Source organism: Pistacia vera, unplaced genomic scaffold (assembly GCF_008641045.1).
Source record: "Pistacia vera cultivar Batoury unplaced genomic scaffold, PisVer_v2 Contig601, whole genome shotgun sequence".
NCBI classification, from domain to species: Eukaryota; Viridiplantae; Streptophyta; class Magnoliopsida; order Sapindales; family Anacardiaceae; genus Pistacia; species Pistacia vera.
This window is the reverse complement of record NW_022196448.1, coordinates 528,517-555,868: the sequence shown is the minus strand read 5'-3', so window position 1 is coordinate 555,868 and position 27,352 is coordinate 528,517. Positions and strand designations below refer to the sequence as shown.

The window sequence follows — 27,352 nt, the reverse complement described above, 5'->3', positions numbered from 1 at the left end:
ATAAAAACTAAAAAATTCTATAAAATCCAAAAAAAAAAAAAAAAAAACCCATCTATATTTCTCTCATTCAACTACCAAAATTATTAATCTAAGATTAAATCTCGGGGGATCGTAATGGTTAAATTACGCGTCTTCAATGTATTCAATATGACTGTCTTGAACATATAGAAAAAAAACTCAAAAGATGAATGACAACTCTTCGTCCTCTCATATACATGATGTAGACTACCCACTCGTTTTAAGTGCACAATATCCATAAGATGTACCTATCCCACCCCATCCGTTTTGTCAATTCTAACACTCTAGTACTTAACGCGGGTGGGTTGCTCAAATATCCATAGGAAAAGACAATTTAATATCCATAGCATGTTGGGGTGGAGTAAATGTAATACATCTCAAATCGTCTAGTAATATACTCGTTTTATTGAAGGATTTTTAATCTAAAAATGATTGGGGGTTGGTACCATAAATCCACAATATATAAATAAAAGAAAGAAATTCAATAGGGGCAAAAAAGGAATAAAAAAGAAGAGTAAGTAGAACATTTGGCTCCTAAATGTAACGTCTTCTAGTCGCCACCAACCAGAAACCAAAGCCCCCATCAAGATTAATCGTTCCAATTTCCGTTCGTTAATGATCTGCAAGCATTATAAAGCCTTCCATTTCAGCGAAACAAGGACCAAACTCTTCCCAATCTCCTATAAAACAAAAACAAAACTCCATCCTTTAGTTTCATTACCTGGGTTTTTGATTTGTTTGTTGTAGAGATCTCCATGGCGCGCAAGAAATCAGAAGTACGATTCCAAGAGCTCGTCAACAGCACTTGAAACGCCTCGCGGGTATTGATTTGCAGATCTGCTCTGCTCAGGTTAACGTTTGTTACTTGTTTTTTTATTTGTCTGTGTGGTTATGTTTGTGAGTATGTTGATGTGTAAGTGTTTGGAAGTTGGTGGAAGATTTGAGATTTGATGTTGGTTTTGTGTGGAATTGGTTTGATTTTGTGTCACTAAGCGAGTTTGAAGTTTAAGATGGTTTATTTAGTGGGAAGAATTTTGTATGCATTGTGTGCTTATGGTTATGGATATTTCCTGTTTAGTATTGATAGAAATTTTGAGATTTGATCTTGGTATTGAGTGAAATATTGATTTTGATGATCACTAAGTGGGTTTGAAGTTTTAAGATGATTTACTGCAGGTAGAATTTGTATTGAATTGTTGCTCATGTTTATGATATTTAATTTTGTAGTGTTGACAAAATTTTTGAGATTTGATCTTGGTATTGAGTGAAATTATTGATTTGATCACTAAGTGGTTTTGAGTTTTAAGATGATTTATTAAGTGGGTAGAATTTGTGCTTGTCACGTATGCTCAAGATTTATGGATATTTAACTCACAACCATTGACAAAAATTTTGGGATTTCATCTCGGTATTGAGTAAAATTATTGATTTTGATGATCATTAAGTGGGTTTGAAGTTTTAAGATGATTTATTTAGTGGGAAGAATTTGTATTTGCCAAGTATGCTCCTTTTTTATGGATATTTAACTGTGTACTATTGGTAGAAAGGTTGAGATTTTATCTGGATTAAGGGGGAATTCTTGATTTTGATGATCAGTAAGTGGGTTTGAATTTGGTGATGATGGAGATACTGAGTTTTGAACATGATTTATTTTTAATATAAGAATTTGTACTTGTAAAGTATGCTGATGTATATTGATATTTTACTGTAGTATTGCTAGGAAATTTGAGACTTTATCCGGTTATTGTGTGAAATTCTTCATTTTGATTATCACTAAGTGGGTTTAGGAGATGCCGTGTTTTTAACACTATTTATTTAGTTGTGAGAAGTTGTATTTGCCTGTGTGTGAATGTATTCTCCTGTTTTTGTACATATGACTGTGTACTATTGCTAGAAGTATTGAGATTTCATCCGGGTATCATGTGGAATTCTGGACTTTGATAATCACTAAGTTGGTTTGAAGTTTGTGACGGAGTTATTGTATGTTTAACATGGTTTTAGTTTTGTTTTGATTTATAATTTGTCACTAAGATTACTTGTATGTCTTTAACAATTTCATTCTCAAGTAGTGACAATGAGTGTGAGATCTCTGTGTATTTGTGCCTGTACAACCGGACTTGATTAAAATTTCTTAAGTTCTTATACTAGTTGACAGAATTGGGATTGGATCATGCACTCAGGACTGGACTGGGTTATTGTTTGAGCAAAGCTAGTTCTTTTTTTTTTTTTTAATTGATGTTATTGAATTGTTCTGTACACAATGTAAGTTTTCAGTTGAAAGATTAAATTGAAATGCGATCATGAATACTACCTTCTTGGTTGCCATTGTGGTTTTTCCTGACGTATTGCTATGGTCTGATATAAGTTTTGGTGTCTTTTACTGTAATTGAGTACTGAGATTGTCATCTAGTCCACTCTGTTGTAAACTTTTCTTCTTTTCTGAAAATGAGAAGATTTAAACTGAAAATTTTATTAAATCTAAAATAATTATTTTATTTCTGTCATCTAGGTGACGCAATCTACAGACTTCTCAGAGTTAACAAACAACGAACCATGGCTTTCATCCTCAAGATTGGTTGTCAAACCCGATATGCTTTTTGGGAAGCGCGGGAAGAGTGGTTTGGTAGCTTTGAACTTAGATCTCGCTCAAGTGGCTGAATTTGTGAAAGGACGCCTTGGCACTGAGGTGACTAGTGAATCCAATAAAACAGAAAACTCCTTCACTATTATTTGTATGATTTCATTTCAGTAATTTGTGAATTGGATTTTTATCAGGTTGAGATGGGTGGTTGCAAGGGACCAATAACCACTTTCATTGTTGAACCATTCGTCCCACATGACCAAGAATATTACCTTTCAATAGTTTCTGAAAGGCTTGGCTGCACCATTAGCTTCTCAGAATGTGGTGGTATTGAAATTGAAGAGAACTGGGACAAGGTATGGCCATAATTTCAGTTCCTCCATTTCTTGTTTATGCTGGCCCTCGCCTATTTCACCCTATTGATGTTTGGCATTGGTCGAATAGATAGCCTGAAAGCTTGATCTGTATCTGGATTCTGATTTGAACAGGTTAAGACTATATTCCTTCCAACTGAGAAACATATGACACTGGAGGCATGCGCCCCATTGATAGCTACACTTCCTTTGGAGGTGAGTTGGACTGTTCTTTTCCAAGCTATTTACACTTTCATCATAGTGTGTTTGGAGATACGAGACTGACCTTTGTCCTTGGCGGATGTAACTTGAATATCTTTTATCAAATTGATATTAGCATGTTTAATATCCTTGGATTCTAGAAACCATTGCCCTTCTTTTACATTTCTCATGGTTGAGGACCTTCATTATGTTTAATCTATTATTCACTGCATTCTCTTTGGTTATATTGATTTTTGTTCACCTAGCATTGGCTGATTCTACTTCTATGTTATTTTAGGTTCGAGGAAAAATTGGTGACTTCATAATGGGTGTCTTTGCCGTATTTCAAGGTATGCAACGTTAAGACCTTGAATTGTCCACTCTTACTTGTGGCCACTCTTACTTGTGGAATGTGTGGTGTACTTGTGAGATCACGTTGTGGGAGAGATTAAGAATCTTCATTCAAGTTTAAGCAAGTTGTTTTTATATGCCGATTACTAGTTAGACCTCGTTATGGTGGGGAGTTACCATTGAGGACAAGGTTTTCCTAAATGCTGGAAGAATTCATATGCAAAATTATTTAGGGATCATTAATGTACAATAAGTCAATAACTAATTGAACAGTCAATAGGATCTTTGATGGGTAAAAAAAAAAAAAAAATTGAATATGTTTCTCTACTGATGGCGGGAAGAGAAAGAGGGAGGGTTATTTTTTTTTATCTAAGCTTGTGTTCATTTTCTTTATGTTTAGAACATGTTAATATCACCAATGTTCACTTCTGACTTTTATCCGATTTTCTCTGTAGATCTCGACTTCAGTTTCATAGAGATGAATCCCTTTACATTGGTGAATGGGGAGCCATATCCACTGGATATGAGGGGAGAATTGGATGACACTGCTGCCTTTAAGAACTTTAAGAAGTATATTTATTTCTTAGCTTTTGTATTTCATGACACAGTACTGCCGTCCAATATATTTCATTGAGAATGTCGTCTCATCTAAATAATTTATGCATTCAGGTGGGGTGACATTGAGTTTCCACTGCCTTTTGGAAGAGTCTTAAGCTCTACCGAAGGCTTTATTCATGCTTTGGATGAAAAGGTAATAGCATACATGTTCTAGCTCATATTTATCTGGAATTTTGCAATCGCACTGCAGAAGATTGATGTCTATATCCCATTTTTGTTTCACATCACAGACAAGTGCATCTTTGAAATTCACTGTTTTGAACCCCAAAGGACGTATATGGACAATGGTTGCTGGAGGTGGTGCAAGTGTTATCTATGCTGACACTGTAAGTATGCTTGGATATAATAAAAGTCATTGCTCGTTCATCTTATCTCTCGCTATATTCTGTGCATAACAAGGCACTCTTGATGGTTATGATTGTGTGGATTAATATGTGCTGGTCTAATTTCAAGAACATAACTCCGTTTTGATTTTATTAGGTTGGAGACTTGGGTTATGCATCAGAGCTAGGTAACTATGCAGAGTACAGTGGAGCTCCAAACGAGGAGGAGGTGTTGCAATACGCCAGAGTTGTTGTTGATGTAAGAGATTTATAGCTTTCACTTGTTTTTGGTCCTCCGAGTTCTGTGTGTTTCCAACCAATCTTGACTTCTGTGTCTTTGGTGTTGCAGTGTGCCACTGCAGACCCTGATGGTCAGAAAAGAGCCCTTCTAATTGGAGGTGGCATTGCTAACTTCACAGACGTTGCTGCAACTTTCAATGGAATTATTCGAGCTTTGAGAGAAAAGGTATGATCCGGTCAAAATCATAATAACTGTGTTCCACTTTTAGTTTCCCTTCATCATACTCTTGAACTCATACCATTCTTATTCTTTGCTCCCAATAGGAATCCAAACTAAAAGCTTCAAGAATGCACATTTACGTTCGAAGAGGTGGTCCGAATTACCAGACTGGTTTGGCCAAGATGCGCGCTCTTGGCGAGGAACTTGGAGTACCTCTTGAGGTATGAAATGAGCTTCATCCAATTAAAAATACTGACTAACTACTCTCTGATTTTCTTTGCTTCTTAAATTTAATTTAATTTTTTTTATTATTATTATTTTCAGGTTTATGGCCCTGAGGCCACAATGACAGGCATCTGCAAGCAAGCAATTGATTGCGTAATGTCAGCAGCATAATTTTACAGTTCTTTGTTGAGGTTGAGGGGCAAGAGGAGAAAAACAATTCTGTTTTAGCCTTTTTCTTGAAGGGTGATGTTGCATTTTGTTTTTTGTAAACTTTGAACAATTCTTTTGAACTCTTTATATTTTGAGACAATTTTCTTCAATAAATCATGTCATTGTTGTTACATTTGTGAATTTTGAATGCTCAATTAAACTTTTTGTGGGTACTGATAATGCGATTAAATCAAAAAAGCTTAAGCTGATAGGTGAAGTATAACGGTTGAGATTATGCAATAACGAATATTTTTTAATGCTTCTTTACCCAATTGAAAATGGGTCTTTGAGGTTTTTTTTTTTGGAATAACACCAAGCACAAGATCACAATTTTCAATTGCTTTATTATTAACCCAAGAAAACATAAACATGTTACTTTATTTTGTAAAATAAAAAATTCCTTGCTTATATCGTTAATTAATTAATAATGAAACATCACATCGTGTCACATGCTTCATGAGCATATTATAAAGAAATTTCATGAAGGTTATATTATATTGACTTTTCATGATTGGTTAGCTACACATTCAATTATTATAAGAAGATTCAATTGCTATAAAAAAGACTTATCATGCGGTTCATAGAATATTCATTCATCTTAATATCTCGTTGTACGTACAATTGTTACAAAAAATATTACTTGATTGTACAGAAAATTATTATAAGAAAAATCAGTCACCTTATATATATATATATATATATAAAAGTAGTGACTATATTTGATTACTATATTTGGTTGTCAAATAATATAAGATTCTAGTAATCTTGTATTACCAAAGTTGTTATTGTTGGTAATATTGGAGGTAATCTAATTACCTCCATTTTCTTAGGTATTATAAGATTACGAAGATAATCTTATTTTTGTTACAATTCTATTGCTTATTAATAAAAAAAATGGACAATAATGCCCCTATTTTAAAATAAATTTACATGAATATACCATTTCAATTTTATCCTTGTTTAATTAAAATTTTGGACAATAATGCCCTTATGTTTAAAACAAATTACAGACCACCATTGCCACCCAACCACCACCGTCGATAGCGGGCCAACCACCAAGGACGGCCGTCGAAAAGTTGTTAGAGTCCCTAAAAAAGACCGAGATTCGATAGGAGGCTTCGATATGGCCGTTTCCGGCCATATTGATGGCTAAAAATGGCCATATCAGGTCAGATCTGACTGGAAATGGCCAGATAGTGAGATTTGGCAGTTAACAACCAAATCTATTATGGCCGGAATAGATCTGGCTGTTAAAGGCCAAGTCCATGGCCGTTAACGGCTAGATCTCACCCAGATCTAGCCGATAATGGCCAAGGATCTACTGTTAATTCGGCCATAATATGGCCAAAAACGGCCATATTGAAGCCTCGTGGTCACAATGAGCTACTCACAGCGACTTTCGGAGACTTTCGACAATGGTTTGCGGTGGCGGCAAGGGGTGCCGGGGTGGGGGTAATTTTGTTATAAATTAAAGTTTTATATAAGCAGGGATATTTTAGCTAAATCTGAAATATTGAGGGTTAAAAAAATTATTTAAAAATTAATAATAAAAATAGTATTATATTAATATTTAAAAGGGGACAATTTAGTAATTTAAATAACATAATCACCAATTTATTCCCTCTAACCAAACATATTAATATAATATTCCAACCAACTAACCAAACACATTTTTATAAAGATTCCTAGTAATCTTCAAGGTAATATAAGATTCCAATAATCAGATATTTCAAATAATCTAACATTCCCTGAACCAAACGCTCCCAAAAAGACATGTAAACTACTTGTGTATATATATTATTAAGGATCCATTTGGTTGTTAGTTTAACAATTGGAATAAAATCACAATGCCATACAACCATTATATGAAAAACTTGTTACGGATTTCAAAAATATAACATGCACGTATTTGATAATTAGTTGATTGTACGTACAATTGTTATAAAGAAGACTTGTCACATATTTCATAAACATAACATGAAAGCGTCTCATGATTGGTTGATTCACCTATAACTATAATAAAGATGACTCTTTATATTTATAACATAATTAATTAACATAAAAAACAGTAACTTATTTATACAGAACCATTTGGTTGGTGATTTAATAATTTGGAATAGAATTGCAATCCCATATGAATTTCCAACCCTAAATTGAAAAACAATAAAGATTGACTTACAATCCAATGTCATAAACTCTCTAAAAATTTATCAGTATAAAACTGGAAGCAGTCACATAAGGTTTGTGAGAGAGAATTTGTAAATGTAGTATTGTCCATTGAAAAATTAAAGTTTAGTAAATTAATTTTCGATGAACTTGAAATTTAATAAATCTTGGATTGCAAGTTGAGCTCATAGGAATTGAACACCTAGAAGCAAAATTTTGGTTTACTAAATCTTTGTCTCATTGTTAATTAATTTGTTTGATTGATGTACCATTCAAGTTTGGCTGTGAACAACACCAAGAATTTTTTAGGTACATCACATAACATAGAACATAAGAAAATTGTGTTTAGTATTATATTTGAAAAATCAAAAAGATTTAAAAATGCACAACGTTCAACTTCATAAACTAGTACTAGATTTCAGGGAGGGACTCAGGAATTAATTTTAGAGGGGACAAGTTCAAAATAATATAATATTTAAAACAAGAAAAAAGGAAATGAGTAAAACCAAATCTAAAAACATTAATACAAATACAGGACGGTAAAAGCAGAAAATCTAAACAAATTAATGAATTTTTTTTTTTGAGTGGGGTCACCAGCCCCCACTCCACACGACGTAGGTTCCTGATTTCGTCCACGTATGATTTTAGGTAAAAGACAAAAAGTCTTGTGTGTTTTTTTTCTTAATTATTTTTCAAAAAGCCTTAAATTCATTTCTTAACTTTAAAGTTATAAAATTTAATTTTTAGTTATTAGAGAAGAAAATCAAATAAACTCATATCTACCTTACCATTAATGATCATATTATTTTATCATTTACATTATTGCATCAATATAAACATCAATTTTTTTTTTTAAAATAATAAACTTTGGAAAAAAAAAAAGTATATTATATGGTTATGAATTATATTAAGTTAATAATGATAATGGCTGCGTTTGGATGAATATTTTCATCCATATTTTGAGTCAGATTTTGAGAATAGTGTTTGGTTCAATATTTAGACAATAGGATTTTCAAAATTCTATTCCAACACTTTTCTGACAGCTTGACCGTTTGAATTTTTTTTTTTTTAACAGTTTTCCCCTTTTTCACCCGTTCTCTTTTGACAGTTTGTGACATGTTTGAATTTTTTTTTGTAGTTGTTAATGAAGTATACGTTTAAGAATGATTGTAAGGGTTGATAATTAGTACTTTTGTCATATATGTATTAATATGATGTTTTTAAACAGTTGGATTAGTACTTGAAATTAGTATAAGTTTTTGTTTCTTAATATCTACGGGTGACAAAATTACCAATAAAATATTTAGTATTATTAAAATGTAACTTGATAAGTTATATATATAATAATACATTATTTTAACAAAATTCAACAAAATATTATATTAATAAATCATTTATAAAAAATATATATTAATCAAATATTCAACACAAATATCAAGGTCAAAATACTCAACCAAACACATATTCTACAAATCCTATTCTCGTAATCATAACCCTATCCAACTATCCAATCTTATCCCCAAAATCCTATCTAAAATACTGAATCAAACGCACCCATAATGTCAATCACAACATAGGCCACCAATTTGTAAGCAGAATCGATGACCTTTTCACTGGATTGCAAGTTGAGCACATTGAAATTGAAGATCAAGATTGAAGTATTATAAAATGTAAAAATGTCTTTGAAAATGCTATTTTATTTTGTATTTTGTGAAGTCTGTGATTAACGTTGGTTTGAACGTTAAAACCTTTATAATAGCTAAATTTATAAAAAAACACTCATTGAACCAAGGATACCTATCTTTATTTAGGATGATTGAGTCTAGAAGAAAAAAAAAAAAATTTCAATTTTGTTTACTAAGAATCTAAATTTTCATTTTTTTCTCATTCAAACTTAGATTAAGCGAATCAATTTCAGACTTAACCCAATTGCATATATTAATTAACTCACAAAATTATCATATTATTTTATCATTTACCTTACCTTATCAATATCAACATCAAACCCTTTATAATAAAACATTGGAAAAAGGTATATTATATAGTTATAAATTAATTAAGTTATTAATGATAATAATGCCAATCCCAGTATAGGCTACCAATTTGTACAAGTTACCCATATTCAATTCATCCACTTTCACTTTGACTAGTGAAATTTATTCTTAGTCCATCAATTTATATGCTTTTCATCTTCATTCCCAGTGGACATCTTTGAAAGTCAAATTAATAGAAATTGAAAACTGTCTCTCTGCCCATGAACTCTCACCACATAAACAAATATAGTAAACCAGTTTAACTAGAATGGCTGCCAATCAAGGGATAAATACATCGAGGTCCTTGAGGTTTTTTCGGTCCACTAAATTTTAAAACTGACCCTTTAGTCCATCTAGTAGTCATCGTTTAAGGTCTTATCATAAACTTAACAATGAAATTTCATCTAATATGTAATGATATAAAAAAATATATATGGTTATTCTCTTCATTGTTAGTGGACATCTTTGAAAGTCAAATTAATAAACAACTCTTTATTTGCCCATGAGGGATGAACTGGGGAAAAAACAAAGATTTTGGGATTTTAAAATTTAAATTATTCAACACAAACTTTATTGTGTTATCCATTCAAACTCAGGCCTCATTCGAGGAGAAGTTTATGTATAAGAGGTAAAATTTGATAGTCGATCACAACTAAGTCTTAATCGTCCCAACTATTATGAAATTGATCAAATACCTCGTATTATTTTTTTATTTTATCATTTTTTTGATGACCGGAGTGTTTGAGTCAGTTTATCTGTATCTTAATTAATCCACGAGTCCATTGAACACCCTATAAGTCTAATGTTTTAAGGTAGGTTACAAATGTGATAGATGACCCCAAGGTGGTTCGAACTCAAGAAGTCAATTAAAGGAGCAAACCTTCTTAACCGTTAAGCCAACCCCTTGAGGTTAAATACCTTGTATTAAGGGGTTTTATACTTTTTACGAGAGGATTTTGATTCTTGTAAAAGGTATATGATAGTTTTAGGTGTTACTTTTAAATTTACAGGAAGATATTTAATAGAAATGAACAACTCTCTCTTGGCCCAAGAACCCACAACACAAACAAATATGATGAAGTTTTAAACTAAAATGGCTGCCAAAGAAGGGATAAAAATCTAGATCCATAAGGTTTATTCCTTTTTATTTCATTTGATAAGAAAATAAGTTCGTAATAGACTTTACACTGAAATGTATTAGACAAATCTTAATGATTACAAATGTTGGATATCCAACAGGGATCAAAATGCCACTTTCAGAACTTAATGGACTTAAAAGACCTGAATGATTTTTTGCCAGCCAAAGACAGAAGAGCCATCAGCAGCCCCAAAAAAACCTTTATCAATTACAAGTAGCATCAACTGTTCAACCTTCAAACTTAGACATCTTCAATCTTCTCTACAAAGAAGCCACTCTCCTATAATCGTTCAATTTAGCTTGTGGTACCATTAATCGTGTAGCTTCAAATTTAGACATGTTCAAGCTTTTCTGCTAACTATCTTTTGCATACATTGCAAAAACACACGTTTTAATTACTATAATCTGTCTCTTTGTTTGAACCTATAAATACCCTTTCAGCATCAACTATTCTCTCCATCTCCAACATCCACTTCAAGTACTCAATACTCTTGAATTCTTCTTCTTCTTCTTCTTCCTTTATTTGAAAGCAACACAATGTCGTCGAGCTTGTGCAGCCTGGTTTTGTTTCTCCTCACTGTTTGTGGGATGATATCAGTGTCATCTGCAACACTGAAAGTGGGGTTTTATGGAGCAAAATGTCCTGAAGCTGAGGCCATTGTGAAGAAGGCTGTGAACAAAGCTGTTTCAAGGAATCCTGGCATTGGCGCTGGCCTTATTAGATTGCATTTTCATGATTGTTTTGTTAGGGTAATGCTTCTAATTAATACTTTTGTTGATTATATATATAGTTATCATATGGTTAAAATGCTTTCAGAAATGCACTCAAAACATTTGCTTGTTATCAGAAAAAAAAAACTTGGTGGTTTTTCAGAGGAAGAAAAAGGTCTCATTAAAATGCATTTTCATCATTTTTTCAAGGAGATCTTATAACATTAATGTTATTAATCGTATAACAATATCATAAATAGTTATAAAAAAAACATTAAAATTTCAAAGGAAATGCAATTAATTCTTAACAAAAAAGAAAAGATATGAAACTATGGTCCCGGCGGGGCTCGAACCCGCGACCTTCGGCTCATAAGACCAACGCTCTAACCAACTGAGCTACGGGACCGAATGTTTGTCTATGAATGTAATGTATAAATATATATTAAATATTTAAGATGCTTTTTGCTTTTTTTTGAACCACTCTCTCTTAAGATAATGATAGACAGTTTATTTTTGTATGCATATAATTTACTTATCTAGTTCTAAAGCTTATCTCAAGCATTTAATTGTTCCTTCATGTCACATACATTTCAGGGTTGTGATGCCTCAGTCTTGCTTGATTCAACTCCGGGAAACCCTTCAGAGAAAGAACATATAGCCAACAACCCTAGCTTGCGTGGTTTCGAAGTAATCGACGAAGCAAAATCCGAAATCGAAGCTAAATGCCCTCAAACCGTTTCATGTGCTGACATTCTCGCCTTCGCGGCTTGTGACAGTGCCAAAAAACTCGGAAGTATTACGTACTCAGTCCCTGCTGGGCGTCGGGATGGTCGAATCTCTCTCAAAGACGATCCCTCTCTGCATCTCCCCCCTTCTTTCTTCAATTCTAGACAACTCCAAGACAACTTCGCTAGTAAAGGCCTTAGCCTCGATGAAATGGTCACCCTCTCCGGGGCGCATTCTATCGGTGTGTCACATTGCTCTTCATTTTCGACACGATTATACTCCTTCAATGCAACTCATAAACAAGACCCTTCCTTGGATGCTAATTTTGCCAAGGAATTGAAGAAAAAATGTCCATCTTCAGGAGTTAGTAACAAGGATCCAACGGTGGCACTTGATGTTATTTCTCCCAATAGGCTTGATAATAAATATTATATGGATTTGAAGAATCACCATGGGGTGTTGACTTCTGATCAAACACTCTTGACTGGCCCATTGACGGCTAGGATTGTGAGGGAAAATGCTAGACATGGGTCGGCTTGGGCTCACAAATTTGCCTCAGCCATGGTTAAGATGGGTTCAATTGAAGTTCTCACTGGTTCAAAGGGAGAGATTAGGAAGAACTGTAGGGTTGTGAACTAGAGTTTGGGATTTTTTGCTAATTTGTTTGTTAATTATTGCTTTGTTTTAGTTCTTTGATTGTTGATTGGTCAAGTGTAAATTTGGATTTATATGCTTCTGGGTTCGTTCATCTTGTTTAAGAAATTAAATTGGAATAAAAGTTCGAATTTTCTACGTTAATATATCAATATGATCATGAATTCATTATACCTTGTTCATCTTGTTTAAGAAAATAAAGTGGTCTGTTTAACCCAGAAAAGGCAATAAATTTTGTAAGCTAATCCACCCTGCTAAAAGTAGAAAACAATTACAGCATATAAATGGTGGGAATGCCATGGCATCTTGCTTTGCTCAACATTGGTTCTGATTCTTGCTCAAGTTGACTTTATCCAAGTAGGGAGGAGCAGCAACGGCAGCAGCTTCGGGGATAAAGAAATCAGTAATGGAGTAATAGAGGGTGTGGAGGTACTTTCATTCTATTACAACTGAGAAGTACCTCCACACCCTCCATTGCAGTACCCTCTATTACACTTGATATTTGTTTTGATTTGGAAATTTGGAGCCTGTTGGCTGTTGCCGACTTTGTCCTACAACAGTGAGAGGAAAGAGTCTACTGATTCCTGAACAGATGTTACATCTGCAGCTGTTTTCTGGGGTACAAACTCATTTAGTTTGTATCCATTGTAAGAAACTTCCCCCGTGACCTATTGTGAAAAAAATTGACAGACAAAAACAATAGAAGTGATTAGGAACTTCCTATAATCCCTCTCATCCAACCCTGAAACCATTGAGCTAATTGAAAACTTATGCACCAAGATAACATTAATTCTTTGTGTCATGTGATCTTGTTTTCTTGATTCCTGCATTGAATTAACTTAAATCCTTTTATCATCCACCTCTTCCTCTGGGATGTGATGGGATGACTAGTCAAAAGTAATGTATTTGGAAAATGGAATCAAAATCCACTTATTTAGCAAGACTTGAAATGGTTTCTTTTTCAGTTTTCGTAAGTTTGGTTGCAGAGCGACCATTTATTTAGGAGTATTTGAGCATTCGAACTCAAAAGGCTAATCTAAGGTGAAGTAAATATTGGTTTAGTTTGGTTTTTAAGTTTTACAGTAAGCGTTCTTCATCTGAAACTATTGTATGTTAACTTAATAATGTGGGATGTAACATGTAACCTGTAAAGTGTTTATTTTAATTTAATGAAAAGGGGCTTTGTGGATCTATTTGAACATTTGGATCAGGTAGTTTAAATTCAATTCTGAAGATACTTACGAGCACGCCTTTTAGAGAATTCATACTGTGGGAAGGGGCTTTCCATGAACTGCTTCACATTCTGCTTCCAGGCTCAAGTTTTTATATCTCACATCTACCTTAGGCAATTCTATGCCAACCCTGAGCAAAAACAGGCAAAATGATATAATTTTTTTTTGTGGAACTTTTCAATGAAGACATGGTGTTCTGGAGGTTTAAGCTTGGTAACATCAATGACTTTCATTCCGGATTTATGCTCATTGGCATTGTTTTTATCAAACAAAGAAGTTGTGAACCGATCAACAGTAGGCAACCGCTTAATTTCAGCCCATTGCAGGGCGTACTCATCAGGTCCTAGAGACATTTCAGAAGCAGTTCCCAGTCTTCCCACTGGATGAGCCATTAAATATTTTACTTGGAGAGAGATAGAGAGAGCTTCAGATTTTGGAAAAAATAAAAAAAAATCATGTTGCATGTATATATCTGTAACTATTTTAAGCATGTGGTGGTTGTATTAGAGTTAATCCATATATATATATATATATAAAGCTAAATATCCCCATCATTGTTTGACACCTAACACATTTTGAACTTATTTAGGTTGTAGAAATTGTTCTATCTTGACATGTAGGATTTGTGATTACCATGTGGTTGAATTTTATTAATGATGATATGGACAAATATTAATTGCTGCATTGGTATTTCAAATCTAAAGGTAAAAACATACTTGTTTAAGTGACACATATAATATATTTTTATTTTTTTTAGCTCTAAAATTGCTTTATTTTGGAGTTTTAGAATTGCTCTCTCTTGCCATATTGGATGTGTGTGCATTGATATTCCAAATGTTCATATCAACCCAAACTTTTCTTGATTAAGTTTAATGAGATATTAACGCACTGCATTGATATTTTAAAGGTTCATATCATCTTGATTACATTACATAACACATTACCCAAACTTTTCTACACTTCATTAGTATTCCAAAGGATCATATCATCTTGATTACATTACGTAGCACATTTTGGAACTCATTTTGGGGCTATAGAATTGTTCCACCTTGACATATTGGATTGACAAGTAGGATTTATGGTTTAATGACCCTAATCAAATTGCTCCATCTTGATACGTTGGATTTGTATTTATTGCTCCATCTTGATATATTGGGTCTGTATTTATTACCCCATCTACAATTAATAATTAATAAAAATTATTGGATCTATAATAATAATAATAATAATAATAACAATAATAATATAGGTGCATTGTATTGCCATTGCAAATGTTTCTTCGTATTTAATTGCGTTAACAATCAAAATGTCTAAATAAGGATTTATAAAAGGGGTGTCTGTTTAGTTGTGCATTATTGCAATATGTTAGTTGATGTCAACAATACATTTGATCTTTTGTTTATTGTTTATAGATCATGTTAGTTTGTGTCAATAATAGGTATATTCTTCATGATTTTGTCAATCGATGGTTTTTTATTTATTTATATTTATATTGTTATTTATAGTTCAAAAATTCATGAATTGGTATGGAATAAAGACAGGATGTTTGATTGTTGCCAAATGAGTTGTTATTTTGATTTGTTCTTATGAACTGTAAGTATATCTTCTAACTATTTTAATACGAAGCTATAAGTATATCTCCTAACTAATTTAACGGCTATTATTTGATTGAATAATTATTTTTGTTCAGTCAATCTATTTGAATGATTAATCATGTTAGTCATGCCAAACAATAAGTGTATTCCTTAACAATTTTAGTATGAAGATTAATTAAATTTTGTTGATTTCGTTTTCAGATAACAGTTGTTATACGAATGAATAATTGTTCCTTAACAATCTTAACATGAAGATCAATTAAATTTTCTTATGTTTGTTTTCAAGGAAATGTTTATTTACTTTACTAAGATCAAATCGATGATGATCCTATTATCAACTGAACTGTGAATATGTGTCATATCTATATTAGTAAAAACAGTTTATTTGTGTTGAATATGTTTTTTTATAAAAACATTTGTATATTTTAATTTGTTATATGAATGATTAATTTTTTATGTCCCGCTGATGTGCAAGTATATATGTTAAATGAATTAATTTTGGCTGATTCAGTTTTCCAATAAATATGTGCTATTTGAAATATTTCTTATCAGTCATAATATGATAATCCCTTAAATTTGGGTTAAGTAAACCATTCATTTTATCATCACAAGCATTTTGGTTTCCACTAAATAATCAGTAGTAAATTGACCATAACTTACTCAATAAAAATCCAATTGATGAGAGGATTAAATATTTAGAAACTAGACAGACAGAACTTTAATTTGATATATAATACACTTAATTTAAATAACTGTAGCCCCACTACTTAACTATTCCTTTTATCATCACACACATTTTTACTTTCATTGAACAGTCAGTAGTAAATTGACCATAACTTGCTCAATAAAAATTCGATTGATGAGAGATTTGAATCTTTAGAAACTAGACAGATAGGGCTTTTAAATTGATATATTATATGCTTAATTTAGATAAATGTAGCTCCATTGCCAAAACATTCCTTTTATCATTACACACATTTTGGTTTCCCTTATTTCTCGATTTCTACTAAACAGTTAATAGTAAATTAGTTATAACTTGCTTCATAAAAATCCAATTGATGAGCGGTTTGAATCTTTGAAAACTAGACATAAATGACTTTAATTTGATATGTTATATGTTTAATTTTGATAACTGTAGCCCTATTGCCGAACTATTCATTTTATCATCACACGCTTTTGGTTGCCACTGAACAGTCGGTAGTAAATTGACCATAACTTGCTCAGTAAAACTCCAGTTGATAAAAAGAATAGTTTAATAAAGCTATATGGTTCGACATCAAACATCAGTTAATATTTGTTAAATAAATTAAATTAGTTATATTCAGTAAGAACCTTTTTTCAAGACATATGTATATAACATAAAAAGATATCGACAAAAAAAGATAGAGCAATTACAATTAAAACTACGTATTAATATTTGTTTTCCTTTAAGGATAATAATAATAATGGTTTTTCATATTACAAATGGTTTACTAAAGCTACATGGTTCGGCAACAAACATCAGATGATATTTGTGATACAAATAAAATTGGTTATATTCAGCAACAACATATTTTTGATATATGTATGTAACATAAAAAAATATCAACAAAAAGAGATAAATAAATATAATTAAAACTACGTATCGATATTTGTTTTCCTTTGTCATCACTAAAATTGAATTGATTTTATGTCTGTGATGATAAAATTAATGGTTTGGCATCAGGTTTATAATTATCCAAATCTATCGTATAATATATCAAATTAAAGTTCTCTCTTTTTAGTTTTCAAATATTCAAACTACTCATCAATTAGATTTTTATTGAGTAAGTTATGACTAATTTACTACTTACTGTTAAGTAGAAATCGAAAACCAGGAAAAGCTAAAATATGTGTAATAATGAAAAAAATGGTTGGGAAGTGGGCTACATTTATCCAAAGCCAATCAAAAGTAAATCCCCAAAATGCAACTATATGTCTGTAACTATTTTAAGCATGTGGTGGTTGTATTAGAGTTAATTAATATATTAATTAAGAGTTAATGTTGGAAAGTTCCAGATCGGGTTTACAGTAACGAGTTAATATTGTCTTATTGATAAACAACATGTGAAACATGATAGCTAGGAGACCATGATAAGTATTATTCTCTTGTTTAATATTGACAAATGAATGTTGGATTGACAAAAATGGAAAGATCATAGTCTGTTTCCGTGTTTTGAGTAGAGCTGGTAGAGTTAGTAGGAATAATTTTTTTTTTTTAAATTAAGGAGACAATTAATTTAACAAATTAGGGATCCTCAGTTTAAACTATGAGTATTATTTCAAAACTGCACTATAATTTTGCAATATATAATTTGAAATACTTAATTTTGTGGGTGAACAAGTTCCCATCTTAAAAGTTTCAAAACGACATTTCTCACCCATGCATCCAACTTTTCCGTTTGCAGAAGGACGGAATGGTAAATCCAGTTTATTTTTATTTTCTTTTAAAATTTTTGTTAGACTTCCATCGGCCACTATCCCCTTCCATAACCCTGTAACCACCACCTACCGTCGGCTCGATGTAGTTTCAACGTCGACTGTCTTTTGGGTAAAAGGTAATTATAAAAATTATGAAGAATTACAAAGAAAGGGAGAGAACCCTTAAGCAGCTACACACAAGGAATTAACCTAGGGCACCCAGCAAAAGACTACCTGGACCAGCAAAACCCACAAGACCTGTAAGATGCTAAGCATAATGTAAGTCCAAACCAACAAGTCTATACAAACAGCAAAAAGGTTACATGAAATGAAACCAGCTGTTGGAAAAGGTTACATTTGGATTAAGATTGTTTTACAATCAAAAGTTTAATATTTAATTTAATTTATTTTTCACTATCAATACTTTTTACACCCCATATACATATAAAAATCCTAATTTCTCATATTTTTATCATAGATTAATGATTTAATATAATGTTTTTTAATAAGCAGTATCTAATTCTATTGCAATTCCTAATTTGATCTCTTTACTTAAGTTGGAGATTCACTATATGATTTGCACACAACAATCCAATGACAATAAAGTGATTTATATATTATAACATTATTTTAATTAAATGTCAAATTAAGTATTAAAAGGAAAATTTTTTAGGTCGCCAACAAAACTAATTATATAATCAATCATGTTGTGATTTATCTGGGCTCAATCGTAAATGTAATAAACACATAAATTCTTGTTTAGAAAAAAAATATTAATTTTCACTAAAAGCTAATGTTTGATCTATGTCAAACCATTTTTTGTTCGGGGGCAAGGGAAAAGCTTCCTCTTCCCGCCTCAAAATTAAGCTTATAACATATCAAACGGTTTTGGGAAGAAAGTGTAGAGCAAATTTCACCATGCTCTCTCTCTCTCTCTTTTATATATATATAATGAGGATATATATTTACAAAGACAATTAAAAAGAGACACCTCATTTATCAATAAATATATGATGAAGGTTTATTAGATGGAGTAAACATTGAATTTATATCTCACTAACTCAGATAGAGAAAAGAGTCGTTGCTACATTAAATGCAATTCTGCAGAGCTATAAAATCTGGAGGAATAGGTGTTCCAGCATTGCAAACGGTCGTTTTTTACACTAACAAACATTTTTTTGCTAACTTCGAGATCTTGAACGGGACATTCCCCTAGTGCGAACGAGTGTTCCACCACTTGGAACGGTCATCCATCTTTAGCACATCTTAGTCCAGAATTTCCAGAGCCTTGAATGGCTTGTTGGAACGATGTCGTTCCCTCATGAAACGATCTTCAAGAATTTTGGAACGAGCGTTCATCGAGGTCGTTCAAGTCTAGTACTTGAATCCCAAGATTTGATTTGAGCTTAAGTCTTCTAATTCTACATCTTGACTTTGATTGGAATAGGCGTAGCAAACTTATGTCAAGATTCTAGAGCCATGAACGATGAGTAGAATGATGTCGTTCACTATGGAACAAGCACGACAGACGAACGTTCATCCTAGTCGTTCTTCATTGAATGGACATTCATTCTAGTTGTTTTGCTTGGAAAGGCTTGATCACTCATCCTAGTCGTTCTATATTGAATGGACGTTCATCTTTGTCTTTTTGTTTTGAACAAGCGTTCATACTGGTCATTTGATTTGGAATAACTTGATCACTTGAAGCAGAAAACATAGCATAGCCGTGAACGGGCATAGGAACGATGTTGTTCCATTTAGAATTAATGGCTTCCTGGAAAATTTATAAAGGAAAGAACGAGGCGTTCAACTGATGGTAACGGGCATTCCATTAAGGAAAAATATGCAATTTGCCTAGGTTATGACATTAGTCATACATTTGCATTTTTGTTAGATTCAAACCAATCTTTTGATTAGTTTTGATATATCAAAACACATTAAGGCTCAACATATATATATTAATTACAAAAAAATAATTTTTAAAAATTTTATTTATAAGTGTATGTACAAAAAATATTTTAGGGTATGTTTAAAGAATTTTTTTCGTTGGAGAACTTTAAGTAAAACCTTCACCTCCACAAAAATACTGATAAAGTGCTTTTGAAAAATGCATTCCTATTGCTTTTTCTCTTTTAAAAAAATATTAAAGAAAAAAAATGTTATTATGCCCTTTTTCAACAAATTTCCCAAATGATAATGAAATATTCTCATATATAATTAACTTTATTAATTTTAATTCCTAAAATATAAAAGGTTTGTTTAAAAGACATATTTAACATGAAATCATATGCCTTATCGAAATTGATTTTAATAAAAAATAACAAAGATAAAAATAGTCGAAATACACAAAACCATCAAGTCTAGCACCATTATTTCTCCATCAATTTAACCATCTTATGTAATTAATACGACCGTATTACCTAATATCTTTATTTTTATTTTTTAATTTTACTTTGTCGAAATGGAAAAGAGAGGGTTAGGTGAGAGAATTTTCATAATATAAAAACAAACGTGGCCTGCAACATTTCTCCATCAATTTGGTCACCTTATGTAATTTGGTAGTTGAAAATTGAAATTTCTCCTTTTCCAGATTTGACACGTTTTTCATTTGCTTCATATTTCCTCCAACATTTGTCATATAATTGAAATGTGTAAGATCCCCATCAATTACAAACATTGAAATTATAACTCAATTCCATTTTTATTTTATTTCTTCATCAAACCTATCGAAATTTCAACGTGGGTTGAACCGTCTTTTGACTTAATCAATTCTTAATTAATTAAACAAACATAAATAATTAACCATTCTTTTGTTTTATTAAGTGTGACTCTAATTTGGACTCCAATTTATTGATTCCATTTCTCCAATCTTTTGTAATTAAGTTAAATATTAATGTTAGGAATTTAAATTAATATTATACTATAAATTTAAGTTATATATTTTGTTTTAATGACCATATTGACTCATGAATTCTGGACTAAAGATTATGGACTTTATTTATTTATTTATTTTAATTATTGATTAAGAGGTTTTTTTTATCTTTTGTTAAATTTAACGGTAATTAACAATTTTTTCGGGGACTTTTTTAAATGTATTTTAAAATTTTCGAGTATTTTTTCAATATTAAAGTCATCAATATATTGAATTTAAACAAATAAATTTATTACGATAGTGATAGAAAAAAATGAATTTCAATGAATGAATGATTAATTTAATTTAATTAATTGTTAATGGCAGGATTAAGAAAATAAGTGGATTCCATGTCACCGCTTATGGGAGACTAATTTGGCGGCTTCTTATATAAATTAATATAAGTTTAATTATTTAATTAGTGGGTAGTCAAGTTTCATGCATACACTCAATTTACTCAATTGAGAATAGGACCATTTCATTAATGAATTTTATAATATATAAATAATAATATTTACTTTTAATTACAAATTAAATATTCCTTGAATAACTATCCCTTTTATGAAAAATCGATCAAAATATATATTGACGATTGAAATAAAATGTTTAGATAGTTTGTGTCCGTTAACATCCCAATTAGTACGACCACTAAATATATTTTTTCATTGACCAATCTCACTAATCGCACTAACTATTGTCTTTAACACATTATTAAAAAAAACAACATGAATGGTCCCCAAATTAGACAACAATGGGGAGTGAAAAATCAACCAAGCAAAAAATGATATTTCATTTAATTATATGAAACATGCTTGCATATGCATGGGCCATCTTTTGCTTGGTTGCTTCAGTGAGATCGTTTTTCTTTAATTTATTCTTTAATGGCCTTTTTCAAGTTGGAATTTAAAGCCCTTGGATTCCATGTCAGCACATCCATGTGAAGTAACATCGTTGGCAAAGCTTGCAAGAGTGTCGGCAGAGCATTTAAAATTACATGTTTTGTCTTTTAAGATCTAGTTTCATTATATATATATAGATCTATCTGCCATTTCTAGTAAATTTTACAAAATTTTCAAAAACGTCGATATATATATATATATATATATTTTTTTTTTGAATATTACAAATCTATCATTAGTCGATAGTGAAAAATTACTTTAAGTTTATCGTTGGATCTCATAAATTTTAGTGATAATTGCTTGATAAACCAACGGAATATATTTGGATTTTAACTTCTGGTTTGAGTATAAAAAGATCTATTTTTCTAGTAATTTTGTGGAGCTTTAAGAGATGTCTATTTTTTTTTTTTTTTTTCAGTTTATTATTGAATGTTGCAAGTGCATTTTTAGTGTTCGAAAAAGTTAATACTATAAATCTATAGTGAAAATTTACTCTTTTTTTTTTTTATTTTAAAGGGTAATTTTAGAAATGAAGTTAATTATGTTTTAGAAAATTTTGTAACGGGTGAATGTATTTTTTAAAAATAAAATATAAATCGAAATTTGAAAGAGAAAAAAAAATAATTTTATAGGGATGATTTCAAACTAATAGTAAATTTTTAATGGAATTTTAATAATTATTATCTGAAAAATATTTATTACAAGATTGATTATATTAATTAATTACGTCACAGAGATCAACTAAGAATCAAAAAAAAAAAAAAAAAATAGTTGTTGAACATCAAATCAACTTTTTAAATTTTTTTATAAATAAAAATCACAAACCGGGGGTTGGTGAACCGAAGCAATCAACCGGCTGTGCCCTTAACCAGTCAAACCGCGTATATGTAAACAATAAACTTTGATTTCTTTAGGTCCAAAACATTTGTATTTTTAACTAAAAACCCCTAGGGTATCAAAAGTTACCATAAATGTCCTTTACTTTAGGGTGACTATAAATTAATTTATGATATGAAATGTTTAGTTTACAATGTAGTGGGTTTTCAATTTTGCTGCTTATTTTTTGCATTTAATGACATAATATTGACTTTGATATAAATTAAAGGCACAATCACGCTTAAAATTTTGTACGAGTAAAATAATAAATTGAAAGAAACTCTTTTGTGTTAGGTAATTTATGGATTTGCTAATAATAATAATAATAATAATAAAATTCATATTTATGATTGAAAAATACACAACACATAAATAATAAAAACATTTTCTATATTTTTGTTCACTGCTTCATTATAGCATTTCATTTTATTATAATAATTGATTACAAATATATCCCTGTATTTATTCTCAAATATTATATTTTTAGAAAATAGAAATAAATCAAATCTTTTATTTTGTTTTTCATATGTATTTTCAAACAAAAAATCTAAAACAATACTACATGTCGTTTATATATTTTAAAAAATATAAAAAAAACAATACTAAGAAATTGTAATCCAATATAAGCTTTTACTTGTACTTAAAAGTAATACTTTTATTTTTTTACTTTTATAATTGAAGTGTTCGAGTCAGTTTATGTATACTCTAACTAATCTTTTGGAGCCTTGAAGTTAATAATCGGGTAAATCTTCAGTGACCATCCCTAATAGGTCTTAGTGTGCTTCATTAGGCCTTTTGGCGTAAACTTTTGGGTTCTAAGTACTTTAATTTACAAATCAAAACATTAGGGATTCAAATGATATTTAATTCGATGGAAATCCCACAGAATTCGGTGTATTCTGTCGTTTTCCCCCACCGACTCCATCAAATCTGAACCCTCCATCCACACTGATCCAACGGCTCTCACTCATCCCTCTCAAATCCGAAACCACCAAGATCCAACACGTTTACAACTCTTTTTTTTTTTTTTTTTGGGCCAAAAACCCCATCTTCCTCTATAAATACTCCGCCTTAGACGCAGTTTATGTGTCGCCTTCTCTTCTCATCTCTCTCTACCCTGCTTTCTCTCACAGGTACCCGTTGCCTCTATTTAGCTCCTGTTGTTATCACAATGCGGATTTGATTTCGTTATTATAATAAAATTTTAAACTTTATTGTAAATATAATCTGAATTTGGTACTTTTAATATGACTTTAATATGATGATAATGCGAGTATGATTCTTTAAATGCATTAGTTACATGTTGAGTGTTAATAAAATTAAGGAATCATAGTTTGCTGCTCTTGTTTCGGTATTAATTTAATGTTTAATTTATAAATACGGCGGTTTTGTGTGTTTAAAAAGGGAAAATTTAGGATTTTGTGTCGAATTTTGGTTGGCTTTTGTTTAGATCTGAGTGAATGGGGTTGATTTGTGAAGTGGGGTTGTGTTGGTTTTGAGAGATCTGGTGTTTGTTTTGGTGGGTTATTGAGTTTGTTGAATTTTTGTTGAAATTTCGGTGTGTGATTTGCAGATTTTGGAGAAAAATGGAGACTTTTCTATTCACATCTGAATCTGTGAACGAGGGTCACCCAGACAAGCTGTGTGATCAGATTTCTGATGCAGTTCTTGATGCTTGTCTTGAACAAGATCCTGATAGCAAAGTTGCTTGTGAAACTTGCAGCAAGACTAACATGGTTATGGTTTTTGGTGAAATCACAACCAAGGCTAATGTAGACTATGAAAAGATTGTTCGTAACACTTGTCGTAACATCGGTTTTGTTTCTGATGATGTTGGTTTGGATGCTGATAATTGTAAAGTTTTAGTTTGCATTGAACAACAGAGCCCTGATATCGCTCAGGGTGTCCACGGTCATCTCACCAAACGTCCTGAGGAAATCGGTGCTGGTGACCAAGGTCATATGTTTGGTTATGCAACTGACGAGACACCTGAGCTTATGCCTCTCAGTCATGTTCTTGCTACCAAGCTTGGTGCTCGTCTTACTGAGGTTCGCAAGAATGGAACTTGCCCATGGTTGAGACCTGATGGGAAGACCCAAGTCACTGTTGAGTATTACAATGACAAGGGTGCAATGGTTCCAGTTCGTGTGCACACAGTTTTGATCTCTACACAGCATGATGAAACTGTTACTAATGACGAAATTGCTGCTGATTTGAAAGAGCATGTTATTAAGCCTGTTATCCCGGAGAAGTACCTCGATGAGAAGACCATCTTCCATCTTAATCCTTCAGGTCGTTTTGTTATTGGTGGGCCTCATGGTGATGCTGGTCTAACTGGCCGTAAGATCATTATTGATACCTATGGTGGTTGGGGAGCTCATGGTGGTGGTGCATTCTCTGGGAAGGATCCAACCAAGGTGGACAGAAGTGGAGCTTACATTGTCAGGCAGGCAGCTAAGAGTATTGTTGCCAGTGGACTTGCTCGCCGGTGCATTGTCCAGGTCTCATATGCCATCGGTGTACCTGAACCCCTTTCCGTCTTTGTCGACACATATGGAACTGGAAAGATTCCAGACAAGGAGATTCTCAAGATTGTCAAGGAGAACTTTGATTTCAGGCCTGGTATGATTGCCATTAACCTGGATCTGAAGAGGGGTGGCAACAGCAGGTTTTTGAAGACTGCCGCATACGGGCATTTTGGAAGGGAGGACCCTGACTTCACATGGGAGGTTGTGAAGCCCCTCAAGTGGGAGAAACCCCAAGAGTAAAAAAGTGTGCATTTCAATACTTTGAGGTGGTCAATAATATGCCATGCTTATTCACTGCACTTGCAGCTTAACTGAAGAGTTTGCTATATTGTTTTGGTGTCATTGTGTTATTTTTTGTTTGTAATTTTTTTATTTTAAAATTGTTTTTTCTTTTATATGCCTGTGCCATATGTATACAAAAAAGATATATGTGGTCAATGAAAAATTTAGAGAGAGCTGCCTTGATTGATACCCATATGAGATTGATAGGAAATGTAATAGGGAGCTAGAAAGGTTCAGTTCTGCAGCAGTATTGATGTTATTATTATTAATGCATTTCTTTGTTGACAATGTAATAATAATATGATTATTGATATACATTTGCTTCCATTTTAGCTTATTTTATAATATTCACGCATTACCATTTTGGAGCTAAATGGTTATCAGTATTAAATGACATAGATTACAAGTGTGGTTATCCAGCTTTTTCGGTCAGCTCTTCCTCTCAATTAGTGGTTGTAACTTTTGTAACATCAATTACTCGTAATAACCTGAGTAAAGAGAGCGAAATTAGTTTAATAGAATGGATTACATTTATGGGTTATATACTTGGAATAACTTCGCACTGAAGCAAAAATTGTATTGATTGCCTTTTTTTATGGAGAACGTTACAAACTTCTAGTAAAGTAAACAAGAAAAAGATTCTACAGAATGTGCCTTTTAACTTTTTTCTGGGTGATTTGGAGTTGGCCTGAAAGAAATAGTCCAATCTTTTTCTGGGTGGTAGTCTTTTTCCTGGGTGATTTACGGTTGACATCAAAGAAATAGTCAAATCTTTGAAGAGATAAAGGAGGAAACATTTGTATTTTGTGGGAGAAAATTAGTTTTTTTTTTTTTTTTGTTCTTTGGGCGTTTATTGCAAAATTGTATGAGATACCTCATTCTTGTTCATTGTGTCCATTAAAAAAAGAACTATGAAAAAGAATGAAATATAGCAAAAAAAATTATGGGAAGGGAAAGTTGAAAAAGGGATTGGATTGCTTAATATTTTAAGTATGCCGGCTAAAGAAGACTCTCCAGGACATCTCTGTTATTTTAAGATTTAAAATTTTCAATTTCATGACCCAATACTTGTAGGATCAGGACACAAGATACAATTATAAGAGGCTTATTGTGTCTGTAAAATTTACCTGCTTAATGAAAAGTTTCTGAGTTATTCACCTCTTCTGGAAATTCAACTTCTCTGTAATATATGCAAACAGAGAAGCAAAAGCTATGGGGAAGACGGCAAGAACAATCACGGTAACAGCTAAGCGATCATGATGAAACCCGAAATAATCTTCTCAGAAGGCAGATACTCTTTTGTTTTTGCCGAATACTAGAACTTCTTTTTGTACATCTCCATACTGGGAAGTGAGCATACCATTTATTGTCCAAGATGTTGGCATTAAGTAGTAGAACCATAGCCACCACTTTGGCACATGCTGCAAAATTAACATTACCCGTTTACTCTCTCCGTTTTGACCTGTAAAGACTTCAACAAGGGTTAAAGGGTTTTGTGCTTGTACCGGTTTAGGGACGAAGAACCCCGAGAACAGATTGAACATGCAGGAGGAGGCTGTGGTTACAATTGCAGCTACCATGAAGTTCGGTGTTACAGCTATAAGCATCATTCCAAAATAATTATAGTACAGCAGTGTGTAAAACATTGCATAGAAGTACCAAAAGATTTTGTATGCTGATGTGTGATATCCTATCATCGGATATGTGATGACTGCAAATATAATTGTCTGGGTAAGTACATAAGGAATCTCAATTATCACGTGCAAAATCATAAGAAGGTTGTCACAAACAGAATTAGCAGCTCAATTTTGATTATGACGGT

The 27,352-nt window shown here is 32.0% G+C and overlaps 3 protein-coding genes, 1 non-coding gene and 1 pseudogene across 4 annotated transcripts; 3 read left to right on the top strand and 2 right to left on the bottom strand.

Annotated features, from left to right (window-relative positions):
• The first annotated feature begins 569 nt into the window (after nt 1-569).
• LOC116110389 (ATP-citrate synthase alpha chain protein 2) lies at nt 570-5,473 on the top strand. Its single transcript, XM_031396617.1, has 12 exons — nt 570-868; nt 2,528-2,704; nt 2,794-2,955; nt 3,088-3,168; nt 3,452-3,503; nt 3,960-4,074; nt 4,174-4,255; nt 4,353-4,448; nt 4,603-4,704; nt 4,795-4,911; nt 5,010-5,126; nt 5,230-5,473. The coding sequence occupies exons 2-12, from the start codon at nt 2,609-2,611 to the stop codon at nt 5,299-5,301; spliced, it is 1,092 nt and encodes a 363-aa protein (XP_031252477.1). The 5' UTR covers nt 570-868; nt 2,528-2,608; the 3' UTR covers nt 5,302-5,473.
• A 5,678-nt stretch (nt 5,474-11,151) lies between these two features.
• LOC116110421 (peroxidase 5-like) lies at nt 11,152-12,850 on the top strand. The gene is made up of 2 exons (XM_031396649.1): nt 11,152-11,427; nt 11,983-12,850. The coding sequence occupies exons 1-2, from the start codon at nt 11,215-11,217 to the stop codon at nt 12,751-12,753; spliced, it is 984 nt and encodes a 327-aa protein (XP_031252509.1). The 5' UTR covers nt 11,152-11,214; the 3' UTR covers nt 12,754-12,850.
• On the bottom strand, nt 11,721-11,794 carry TRNAI-UAU. Its single transcript has one exon. It is a non-coding gene; the product is annotated as a tRNA-Ile (tRNA).
• Nucleotides 12,851-23,828: 10,978 nt separating the features above from the next.
• LOC116110364 (S-adenosylmethionine synthase) lies at nt 23,829-25,847 on the top strand. The gene is made up of 2 exons (XM_031396592.1): nt 23,829-23,853; nt 24,294-25,847. The coding sequence occupies exon 2, from the start codon at nt 24,307-24,309 to the stop codon at nt 25,486-25,488; it is 1,182 nt and encodes a 393-aa protein (XP_031252452.1). The 5' UTR covers nt 23,829-23,853; nt 24,294-24,306; the 3' UTR covers nt 25,489-25,847.
• Nucleotides 25,848-26,684: 837 nt separating this feature from the next.
• LOC116110409 overlaps nt 26,685-27,352 on the bottom strand; it is a 42,210-nt pseudogene continuing 41,542 nt past the window's right edge.

Bases quoted from the DNA above. Each gene is read 5' to 3' on its own strand.
- LOC116110421 (XM_031396649.1), top strand. From the start codon at position 11,215: ATGTCGTCGAGCTTGTGCAGCCTGGTTTTGTTTCTCCTCACTGTTTGT. The intron at 11,428-11,982 runs GTAATGCTTCTA...CATACATTTCAG, and splicing joins TTCATGATTGTTTTGTTAGG to GGTTGTGATGCCTCAGTCTT.
- LOC116110389 (XM_031396617.1), top strand. From the start codon at position 2,609: ATGCTTTTTGGGAAGCGCGGGAAGAGTGGTTTGGTAGCTTTGAACTTA. The intron at 4,256-4,352 runs GTAATAGCATAC...TTCACATCACAG, and splicing joins TTCATGCTTTGGATGAAAAG to ACAAGTGCATCTTTGAAATT. The intron at 4,449-4,602 runs GTAAGTATGCTT...TGATTTTATTAG, and splicing joins GTGTTATCTATGCTGACACT to GTTGGAGACTTGGGTTATGC.
- LOC116110364 (XM_031396592.1), top strand. From the start codon at position 24,307: ATGGAGACTTTTCTATTCACATCTGAATCTGTGAACGAGGGTCACCCA.